This window comes from Symphalangus syndactylus, chromosome 12, assembly GCF_028878055.3.
Source record: "Symphalangus syndactylus isolate Jambi chromosome 12, NHGRI_mSymSyn1-v2.1_pri, whole genome shotgun sequence".
Classification (NCBI taxonomy): domain Eukaryota; kingdom Metazoa; phylum Chordata; class Mammalia; order Primates; family Hylobatidae; genus Symphalangus; species Symphalangus syndactylus.
In genome coordinates this window covers 90,165,743-90,177,617 of record NC_072441.2, presented here as the reverse complement: position 1 = coordinate 90,177,617, position 11,875 = coordinate 90,165,743, and the positions used below count along the sequence as shown (strand labels likewise).

The window sequence follows — 11,875 nt, the reverse complement described above, 5'->3', positions numbered from 1 at the left end:
GTTCGAGACCAGCCTGGCCAACACGGCAAAACCCCAACTCTACTAAAAATACAAAAAATTAAACGGGCATGGTGGCGTGCGCCTGTAATCCCAGGTACTCTGAAGGTCGAGGCACGAGAATCACTTGAACCCAGGAGGCAGAGGTTGCAGTGAGCCAAGATCATCCTGCCACTGCACTCCAGCCTGGGTGGCAGAGCAAGACTCTGTCTCAAACAAACAAACAAACAAACAATCAAATACACTACATTTTATCAATGTTTACCCCCATATAGTTTCAGAGATTTGGTAGCTTACACAGAGGAGGGTGTGTGCATGATGTCCCCACAAACCTAGACACCCAGAGCATTGAATTTTTGTCCATAAGCTGAGTTTTTTAAAGATTAAAATATACTAATAGGGGTTATTATTATACTTATGTCAACTATTACTCATATGCGCTAGTTTCCTTAGTTTATTACAACCCTTATTCCTCAGCATAAGAAGCAAGGTGCTTGAATTTCCCAAGGGTGCGTAATATCCTTTGAAGGGGCCTGGCTCTGTTCAATATTCCGAGTGACAGTTGTCCAGGATGGCACAGCGCCCTTCCTTAAATTCACATATTGCTAATCTTCACTGTAGGTTTATAAAAGATTGTCCTCAGTAATTGAGGGACACAGTAACATAATTGCACACTATTGAAAGTGGACTCCTTCTTAGAGATAATCTGGTAACAGAGACCCGGAGATTTGTCCCAAACCAGGAAGACAAGAAGAGCTGTTCCCTTTGGTAATCATTTATCAGGCAGTAGCTTTCACCATGGGGACTCGCGGAGAGTGTCGGAGATGTACAGTCATTCCCCTAACTTTGAACGTTTACACAACTCAGGACACACTCTAGGAAGGAATTCAATGATTCTCCTCTGGGTGGAGGTATTACTAGGTTCTAAAGCCGTGGCAGGCAAGCAGCTACCAACGGCGCTAAGTTCAAAGCTGCCCGAGAACTCGCCCAGAGTTAAGTCAGGGAAAAGAAACGCCTGGAAACAAACGCGCCTTCTCCCCTGCCCCAGGTGTGCTAAAGGAGGATGCCGCAGATCCCTAACTGGCTCGGCCTTGGAGCGAACGCTGGGTGCCTGCGATGGAAAGTCGCTGTTCTCGGCGAGAATGGCCGAACCCCCAAACTTCAGGGACGCCGCTCGGGGTAACTTCTCTCCACTCATTTGCGATCAGATGAGAGGAAAGTAAAGCCCTTCCAACGTCACCCCCAGCCGGCGCGCGGCAGCTGAACCCCAGCGGGGGCGGGGTCCGCCGGGTGCCCCTCCGCCCGAGCCTGTGCGCTTCCAGGTCCTCCTCCTCCGCGCGGTCACTGGCTGCATCTCCGCGGCCCCGGCACAATAGAGGCTCCGCCCTCCTTCCGCGCGAGCTCTCCGCGGCTCCCTAGCCCAGCAGCCCTCGCCCAGCAGCCCTCACTGCCCGCGCCGCCACCGCTTCTGCCCTCCCCGTGTCCGGTCCCCGTGCGCCCCGAGGCTCCCCGCCGCCCCCCGCCGCCCGTCCCGGCGCGCACCGCGAGCGTCTGTCCGATCGCCTTCCAGCCACCTGAGCCCTCCTGCGGGCAACGCGCTCAGCTAGCCCGTGCCCGCCTCCACCTTCCTCGACATCCCCTCTTCCCTGCGTCCGGCTCTCCACTGGGGCTGCACAGTCGAGGGCTGCTCGCGTCGGGAAGGAGATGCCCAGAGTCTCTGGGGCGCACCCTCCCGTCCCGCTCAGCCGCACCCAGCTTTAGAAGGTGCTCTGAGCAGCCACTTTCGGGCTCTAGCTAGGACACCCTCTCGCAGAAGTCCTTGCCGAGACCCCCCGCCCCAGCCATTCTCTCGAGTGCTGAGGACCCTCTTATCGCGCCCCTCATGGCCAAGCCTCGGCTGCTAGTTCTCTACTTCGTTCTGATTGTGGTTCCGGCCTGGGTGTCCAGCATTGTTCCCACAGGGACAAGCGAGCCCCCAGATGCGCAGACAGTGGCGCCTACGGAGGACGAGACTCTGCAAAACGAGGCGGACAACCAGGAGAACGTTTTATCTCAGGTAGGCTGCCGAGTGCCACCACCGCCCTTCTTGCCCTGGATGGTGGTGAGAGCCGGAAGCTGGTCCTTGCTGAAGTGTTTGAGGGCAGCTGTTTTTCCTTCCATTACCAATGGAAAGGGCATTTGATTTTCATGTATCAGAATATTTTCTTAATGGAAGGATGTAGGTTCTTCTCTCAAAATCATAGGGTCTTTAAAGGTCATCAAATCAGGAGAAAGGAGAGGTGAAGGAAGGGAAGATGCCGCTCGACTTCTTGAGAAGAAAGAAAAAAGTTGTTTTTGGTTTCAGGGTTGTGAAAAGTATCTCTTGTCTATGTGGCTGTTTGTCAGAATTGGAATGTGAAAACAGGCGGATATGTTGACCAGGAGGCAGATGGCATATCCCATCGGGAGATACTTTATGGCAGAGGGTGGGGCACCAGGCGGGAGTATGGGGTGAAGTCAGAACAGAAGCATGTGTGATGAATGTGAGGTGACCCCCAAACAGAGAGACTGAGAACATGACAGAGTGTATTGGGAGGGGAGGGTGGGAATGCAGATGCAGGCAGCTAGGGCAGACGGTCAGTGGGGGCCCGGGTAACCCATGATAGTGATGGGCTTTGTAAAGTGTCTGTTTACCAAGTACTTAAACTTGATTTTTCTGACTCAATCTTCAAAACACCCTAATACCCATCTGTAGATAAAGACCGTAAGAGATACATGGGTAAGCCGGGCGCGGTGGCTCACACCTGTAATCCCAGCACTTTGGGAGGCCGAGGCAGACAGATCACAAGGTCAGGAGTTCAAGACCAGCCTGGCTAATATGATGAAACCCCATCTCTACTAAAAATACAAAAATTAGCCAGGCGTGGTGGCAGGCACTTGTAGTGCCAGCTACTCAGGAGACTGAGGCAGGAGAATTGCTTGAACCCGGGAGGCGGAGGTTGCAGTAAGCAGAGATCACGCCACTGCACTCCAGCCTGAGTGACAGAGTGAGACTCCATCTCAAAAAAAAAAAAAAAAAAAAAAAAAAAAAAAAAAGTGATACATGGGTAGAGCCAGGGCTTCTGACAGTCTTCAGCCCAGATCTCATTTCTGTAAGGGGTAGTCCTCTCTGGAGTGTTTATTTCGTGCTCTCCAGAGCTGGCATGATGACGTGTGGTGAGTGTCACCAGAATCCTCAGAATGGGGGATGTCTGAGAAAGGATCCTCCAGCGCCGCCTGTACCTTCACCTCCACCAAGCCCTAGGAATGGGCCTTGTCTCCTTCCTGTAGAGAGAATAATCAGCTGCACTTTGGGATTTATCAAACACTAGCCTCCTCACTCTTCCTTTAATAATGATGCTAATGTGTGCCCTCTGCCCACCCATTACCTCCCACTGACCCCTAAATCGAAAAGACATAAAAATCTCTCACACTGGGGCTCTGGAACACTATCAACAAAAACTTGCCTGAAACTTGAGCCTCCTGTAAGGAAGGAATCCACCCAGGGTTCTCAGAGCAGGGTTATGTAGGAATCCAGGCAGAGTTTCAGAGAGTAGACAGCCACAATTTACTATCAGCCGGTAAAGAACAGCCGCTTAAGTCACCCTTAACTACACCACCTTCTTCCACTGATCCATTCTGTGTTTGACAACAGCCCTAAAGCAAATATTAGTATTAGAAGAAACCCAATCTTTGCAAGGAAAACATTACAAGTCTTCCCTCCCAGACAGCATCCCAAGGAACATTTCTACTCTAACAAGCTCAATGCTTGCCTGCTGAAATCATTAGTCAAATGAAGGGAATCCTTCTGCCTGCCTAGGAAGGGAGCCCTGGCTTTGGGGATGTAGGGCCTTTTGGAGAGGATTGGGAGAGAAGAGCCTTTTCCCAGCAAGTGCCCAGAGTTGGCACTCCAGAAAGCCTACTGTCGCGTGTTTTCCTGCCTGGGGAGGCTGGCAGGGGCAAGTGCCCAGAAGGAAATGTTTTGCATTGCAAAAGCAGCAAGTGCTGCCAGTTTGCTTTCCTGGATTTGGCCTGGGGTTTGGGTTCAGAAGCATGAACTCGTAGACTGAGTAAACCTTACTGACTTCTGGACCTGTCTCTTTGCTCTCAATTCCCTTTCTCCACATCTAACCCATCCTTCAAGGCCAAGATTAAATGCCACTCCTCCAAGAAGTCTTCCCTGGCTTCCAGTTGGAGCCGCTCTTAGCTCCCACTGCCCTTTCTCTCTGCCTCTTCGGGGGCACTTATCACTCTGTACTCTGTGTGACTGCTATTTCTATGCCTCCTGCACTGTAGGCTTCTTGAGAGCAGGCTCTCCATCTGGCCCATCTCTTTATCCTTCACAGCACCTCACAGTCCTTAGTAGGCACTCCATAAATGTTGAATAAATGAATGAGAGATGCCAGTAGTCTTCAAACTTGAATACCAACTTTTCAATCTCTCCAATTTCTTCTTTTCCTTTTTACACTTAAACCTGGATTCTGACTGGGCGCGATGTCTCAGGCCTGTACTCCCAGCACTTTGGGAGGCCAGGGCAGGTGGATCACTTAGGGTCAGGAGTTCAAGACCAGCCTGGCAAACATGGTGAAACTGAAAATACAAAATTAACTGGGCATGGTAGCGTGTGCCTGTAATCCCAGCTACTTGGAAGGCTGAGGCAGGAGAATCACCTGAACCTGGGAGGTGGAGGTTGCAGTGAGCTGAGATCATGCCACTGCACTCCAGTCTGGGCAACAGAGTGAGACTCTGTCTCAAAAAAAAAGAAAGAAAGAAAGAAAAGAAAGCCTAAACCTGGATTGTAGCAGAAGGCAAAGGCTATTGGACAAATGACAGGGCTCACCTGTTTTTTCCTTTAAATAATGAAAGGCTGAGGCCCCATGAGAAAGGCACAGCTTTCCAAGACAAACGAAGAGAGCTGAACTCTGAATGCCTTCAAGGAAATGTCAGAGTCAGCAAACTGCATCTCAGTGACCTATTGGCTCCATGGTTCAGAGTTGTCTGAGGTCTCTGACTAGTGCAGGACTTTTGACTAAGTAAATGGAGAGCCTCCTTCTGGAGGCTGACTGACACCTGTGTTTGCATGCCCCTAACCCGTTTTCTGTGTGTCTAGTTGCTGGGGGACTATGACAAGGTCAAGGCTATGTCTGAGGGCTCGGACTGTCAGTGCAAGTGTGTGGTGAGACCCCTGGGCCGGGATGCCTGCCAGAGGATCAATGCGGGGGCCTCCAGGAAGGAAGACTTCTATACCGTGGAAACCATCACCTCAGGCTCGTCCTGCAAGTGTGCCTGTGTCGCACCCCCATCGGCCCTCAATCCCTGCGAGGGAGACTTCAGGCTCCAGAAGCTGCGGGAGGCAGACAGCCAGGACTTGAAGGTAGGACCTGGTATGGGGCAATGCCTTGGATGAGAGGGCAGGGCCATGGTTGAAGACTGTAAGCCCTTTGAAGAAGGTCAGGCCTGGTCCCTACAGTGCTATGTGTGGATCAAGGTTGATGTCCTAGCAAACTTGTCCTTTTCAGCTCTGGTGTATAAGGGAGATGCTTAAAGCAAAGTGTGCCTGCCCCTCCTTATGGAGCCAGAGAGACTGGGCCTGGGAGCAGCTGCCAGGCCCAGCTGACCAAAAGAACTCAGTGTTCTTCAGGAAAATTGCTGCCACAATTTACTATTGGCCCAGCACACACCCCAAAGAGGCAAAAGGGGCCGGGGGCCTGCTGTAGATTGGGTCATCAAACTGTGATCCTATCATGGTCCATAGGGTAGGGAAGCTCAGGCGCCACTTAGGCAGCCCCATGAGTTGGCTGGGGGCTTCTTCTGATCCTGCACCCCCCCTTCCCTTGCAGCATGGGGTAGTGGAATGAGCTGGGTTTTGGAGTCAGACAGACTTGGGTTCAAATCATCGTAGTGTGATCCCACTTATTTAACTTGTCTGCCTTCCAGCTCCTTGAATAACATGTGGGAATAATAACATTTACTTGGTGGGGTTATGAGAATCAATGAGATAACAACTAGGAGGTACTTGGCACAATACCAGACATTCAGCTAGGCATGACCATGTAAATGAATGAATGGATGACTATGTAAAGCGCTGCTGGCATCTGGCACTCACTCAGTGACTAGTAGTCATTGGTGTCTCTTTCAGCAGAGTAGTGTTTACCAATATCAGGAGTATCTCAGGATTCGGCCAGAGCCGCAGCTCTGCCATGGAACAACTTTCTGAACCAAGTGCCACACTCACTCAGTGCAGGATTGGACTCTGGGGGAATTCTGGTACACCATAAGGCAAAATGTCTATTAGAAATCAGGAAATTATCACAGTACATACTAATAGCCAGCTATCTTTTTATGGCTTCTATCCAGGATTCAGCTCTCTTCCTCTGGTGGGGAGAAAGGAGCTCACCTTCTAAACATGAGTATTTCATACTTGGACTTCTTCATGTAGAAGCTAGGCTCTGAGATAAATGGGGAGTGTAGATTGCAAAAGTGTGGCCCAGGAAACTTCCAGGAACTGGCCCTCGTCATCTTCCCTCTTTCCCTGCACTCTGCATGCCTTCAGTGCCTCCAGAGCCTCGGCCACCTTCCTCCCAGGGCCTCTGTACTGGCAGGCAGGACAGTACTGATAAAAACTGAGAAGGCTGGGTGCGCTATGGCAGCTTGCCATAGAGCAAGAGTCTCAAAGATGGGACGCTGAGTCCTCTTTTAGCCCAGGGTCAGTTTGGCACTTTGTGCTAAGGAGAACCTGTTGATGTCTTTCAGAGCCTTTAGTAGACAATGAAATTGAGTGTTTCACATGGATACATATGTAACAAACCTGCACATTGTGCACATGTACCCTAAAACCCTAAAGTATAATAAAAAAAAAAAAAAGAAAGAAATTGAGTGTTTCAGAAGCATATCCTCAAGATGTTGACATGTAGAGCCACCTTGTTGAGTATTTATAGAATAAAAATACCTGTTATTAGCCAGCTATCTTGGCGAAACAGAGATGAAGGATACATAGACAACTGCTTGCTTGTTTTCTTTTTTTAACTTTTATTTTAGGTTCAGGGGTACATGCGCAGGTTTGTTATAGAGGTAAACTCACGTCACGGGAGTTTGTTGTACAGATTATTTTGTCACCCAGCTACTAAGCCTAGTACCTAATAGTTATTTTTTCTGCTCCTCTCCCTCTTCCTACCCTCCACCCTCAAGCAGGCCTTAGAGTCTGTTGTTCCTGTCTTTGTGTCTATGAGTTCTCATCATTTAGCTCCCACCTATAAGTGAGAACATGTGGTATTTGGTTTTCTGTTCCTGTGTTAGTTTGCTAAGGATAATGGCCTCCAGCTCCATCCATGTTCCCATAAAAAACATGATCTCATTTTTTTCATGGCTGCATGGTATTCCATGGTATATACATACTGCATTTTCTTTATCCAGCCTGTTATTGGCATGCATTTAGGCTGATTCCATGTCTTTGCTATTGAGACACTACTTTCAAGGAGCTCACAGTCTAGTAGGAAAGACAGCTGTCAATGCAACTGACAAATTTCACAAAAGAGGTATAAGCGGTTTGTGAAGAGGTCTAGACCTCAAGTTTACTTGTTCTTGTAGGAATCTCCCATTTTCTTACCCAAACATTTCAGAAGGCAGAATGCACATACACCATTGTGCTTGCCTACGTCCCTGCCTACACAAATGTGTTTCTCACGGCAACCTCTCAATTCCTGGCTACTGGCTTCCTGTCGAGCCCCCAGCATGCAGATCTGAAAGGAAACTCTGCCCTGCGTCTGCCTGCCCCAGCCCTGGACTAACCCCTTGCCTTGTTTCATAGCTCTCCACAATCATAGACATGTTGGAAGGAGCGTTCTATGGCCTGGATCTCCTGAAGCTACATTCAGTCACCACCAAACTGGTGGGGCGAGTGGATAAACTGGAGGAGGTAAGGAAGATTCTGGTTTCCATATCTTTTTCTTGATTGAGCCCAAAAGCGTATCAAACATCCCACAGTAAATTTTCAGCTAGCACATGCACTGACTAGACTTAACCCATCCTATTCTATGAAAGGGAAAATATACATAAAAGATTCATTCAAAATTATGCCAAATTGTTGGTGACAAAGAAAATCAGTTAAGTAGAAATGCCAATACTGTACCTTCTTTTTTTCATCTATAAAATCCTCTTAATCATATAACCAATGTCTTTCCATTTTTACCTTGACTTCCAGGGACCTCAGAACTCAATGAACTATAAAGGTACAATAAGCATCTAACCTCCAGTTTTAAGGTGGAGTCATCTCCTTCCTTCGTATATGGTTCCTAACTTCTCTAACTGTTCTGGTGCATACTCCTGTATTTATGTGTGTGAGTCCATCTGAAATTCACTTTAGAGGAAGAAGACATAAAAGTGATTACTAATAAGTAATGTTCCCTACTCAGCATTCAGGCTGGTCATGCCCAGGATGAATGGACGAGTCATGCAATTTTCATAGACAAAGACACCATACAATTCTGACTGGGCCCTGGGAGTTGTATAGGTGGTGCTGTGGTTTTCATCTAGTGGTATGTGAAGGGATCTGGGAGTTGTTACAGATACTGTAATAATGTCAACAGTGCTTGTTGCTGTGATGCCTTAACATATAGATGAGAAGTCATTTAGTCACCCAAAAAGTAACTAACGATCATTATTCAATCTTATTGGTAAGAAACTTTATGGATATGTTTCATTGACTCGCATCTGGTTCTTGGACTGATACTTGAAACAGTGACTCAAAGAGCTGCTGCTCTGAGTGGAAATCTATTTCTTTAATGTTTACAGCATTACTGTAAGTGGTAAATTTAATACCACAATGACTGTAAACATATCAATATTCCTTATGAAAAAGTGGACTTTTGGGGGGCTGTCATGAAAGAGCTAAGGTTCTTTGATCTATGATTAGTAGATGTAGTGGTTTGTGGCAGAAAGAGTAGCAGGATCAGAGTCAGGACAGGATGAGTTCCTTACTCTTTGTTTGTGCTGCCAAGCAGCCATGTCCTACCTTCTCCATCTGGACAGTGAGAATAGTACACTGCCTACTCCATATGATTGCTGAGAGGATACAAAGTACACTCACTAATCAGTACGAAAATGCTTTGAAATGGTTAAATTAAACAAGGCTCTGACCATGGAGAGATTGAGGACAAACATTCCTACATTACTTTGCCAGGAGAGCTGGCACAAAGGTGATGAAACATTGAAGTTACAAGGATTAGTTTCAACACACTCCTTCCACTCCTTAAAATTCTCCCGGAAAGTGAACACCAGTTCCTTTTCCACCCGCCCTTGGGCTTAGCTCCTCCAATGCTATGATGAGATGTTTTCTGAATATGGCTCATGGCTCTGGGAGGGTTGGTAGGTCCTTAATCACATCAGATATGAGGTCTGATGAGAGGGGTCAGGGTTTTGGATCCTGAGATTTGTAGACAGATCGGAGTGGCCAACAGAACCGCATCAGCCTCCTCCTCGCTGTCTACCACTCTCTTAAAGGGGTTCTCTCAAAGAACTAGGACCCTGGGCATCTTGAGTCTCTCCTTCCTCAATGTTAACAGCCAGAACGATGACATTGTGGATAGTCAGCACCATCCCACTACTAATGGACTTCATGCAGACTTCGGACTCTTCCTCCTAGTTAAAACGACTTTCTGGTTCTTTCAGATACATTCAAAAGGAATTAAACCAAGGTCCAATATTGGGAAGTGCCTCTGTTTTCCTAGGCCCCCAGAACCATCCAAATGTGCAATGCCCCTTTAAGAAAAGGATTGCTCTTCTATAGGAACAGGAGCGACAGCAACCTCTTCTGCTTTTACCTGACCTTGGCAGCCAAACAGTTGCCATTCTGCCTGGAGAACACAGCTTGAGAAAGATAGATCTGGGGGGAGAGTACAGTGCTCTGGAGGCCAAGGTCAGGTGCTCAGCCTCTGAGAAGGCCAGTGGGCTGGGCTTGTCCAAGGACCACAGTCTTGTTACAGCCTTGTCCAGCAGCTGAGCCCTCCCTGCTCAGGAGGGAGTATGGGGGAATTTGATGCAATACCAGTGCCCCAGCAGGGTGGTATCATCTATACAGTCACACAGTAACCTAGTTTTTGCAAAAAACTGTTTTAGTTACATCAATGAGAGTATCTCCTTGCCAAAACTGTGGTATGTTTAGTAGCAAAGATTGGAACTTAATAATAATAATCCCTTACATTTGTATAGCATATTAAGTTTTGTAAAGCGTTCCGTATACATTTAACCCATTTATTCCTGGGTAATGTGAGAGCCAAGGAAATTAGGTGACTTGACCAAGATCACAGTGCTAGGAAGTACAGGGCCTTCTGGTTCCTGGTCCAGGGCTCTTTCTAATCAACCCTGTAAGTTTCTTCAAATCATTGCCATCTGTCCTGTAAGCATCAGTTTTTCTTAACAGGAACTTCAAACAATAGCTCTTCCAAGGGAATTTCTAGGCAGAACTGTGACTCTATCCCATAGACCCATTAAATAGGATTAAAGTTGAATTCAGGAAGGAGGTTTCCCCAAACCAGCCTTAAGGTGATAGGGTGCTGAAGTGTGACAGTAGTCTTCAGATGGGTCTGGGCCCCTGTTCCCAAACAGTGGAGCACTGTATTTGCTTGAGTTTGTCTCAAGGCTCATGCCAGCTGACTGTCTGGAGTCTGCAGTAATTGAAAAGGCAGAATGTTGGGTAAATTGAAAAAACACTCCCTCTCCAGCTCGGTTCTGCAGGAGGAATGGAAGTTAAATTCTGCTCCTGGTCCTTGAATATTCTTGAATCCCAACGGGAGCTCTTTGGAGGTCAGACAAAACAAAAAAGGGGTCAGATTGGAGAGGCATTTTGCCCAGAGTTAAGATCAATGGTTGGCAGTATAAGCAAGCACACATTTATGGGATATAGCCACAGTTCCACCTTGAGTATATAGGAGGAGGTAGGAATGGAAACTTCATTTGCAGATGAAAGAGGAAGGAAGGAGAGAGAAATGGAATCTGAACTATTTTGAGTTTACTTTTTGGTAAAATCAGCTCTGGGAGCAGCTCTGCTTAGTGGAATGATTTTGGGTAAGCTTTTGTTTTAAATACTGAAAAATGACACATGCATAGAAAAGTGTATAAACAATGAATATAGTTTAACAAATTACTATGAACAAAATGCCTATGTAACCACCAACCAGCTCAAGAAACAGACCAATTTTAATACCCCAAAAGGCCCCCATATGCTCTCTCCTACTCATACCCTTCCCTCAAGGGAACCTTTATCCTTACTTTTATGTTAATCATCTTCCTTGTTTTTCTTTATAGTTTCGTCATTTAAGGATGCATCCCTAAATGTAATAGTTTTGCCTTTTTTGAATGTTAAATACATAGAATCCTACAGAAGTGCGTGTGTGTGTATGTGTGTGTGTTGGGCTTTTTTCACTCAACTTTATATTTTTAATATTTACCTATGTTGTTTTTGTGTCTTGTGGTTCATTCATTTTTATTGCTGTGTAGTATTCTATTGTATGAGTATACTACAATTTATCTGTTCTCCTGATGATGGATATGTGGATTGTTTCCAGTTTCTGAATGCATAAATCAGAATAGCCCTATGGACATTCCTGTACATGAACATCCCTGTGCATGTACCCTGGTGTGTGTGTGCCTGCATTTCTCTATGGTACATTAGATAAGTGGAACTAGAAGATAAGCATTAGTTATGCTTATCTTCAACTTCAGGAGATATTGCCAAACTGTTTTCCAAAGTGGTAGTAGAAGTTTACATTCCCTCCAGCAGGGTATAAAAGTTCTACACACATCCTCACCAACACTTGGTATTGTCAGACTTTCTAGTTTTTGTCAATTTGGAGGCTGTAACTTA

At 46.8% G+C, this 11,875-nt stretch overlaps 1 protein-coding gene across 3 annotated transcripts in view; it reads left to right on the top strand.

Annotated features, from left to right (window-relative positions):
* Positions 1-1,422: 1,422 nt before the first annotated feature.
* Positions 1,423-11,875, top strand: part of OLFML2B (olfactomedin like 2B) — a 40,630-nt gene continuing 30,177 nt past the window's right edge. For all 3 annotated transcript variants that reach the window (XM_063627155.1, XM_063627154.1, XM_063627153.1), the window contains exons 1-3: positions 1,423-2,053; positions 5,126-5,389; positions 7,823-7,930. In XM_063627155.1, coding sequence (XP_063483225.1) covers positions 1,880-2,053; positions 5,126-5,389; positions 7,823-7,930 — 546 coding nt within the window. In that variant the 5' untranslated portion in view covers positions 1,423-1,879. The remainder of the gene's footprint in view (positions 2,054-5,125; positions 5,390-7,822; positions 7,931-11,875) is intronic.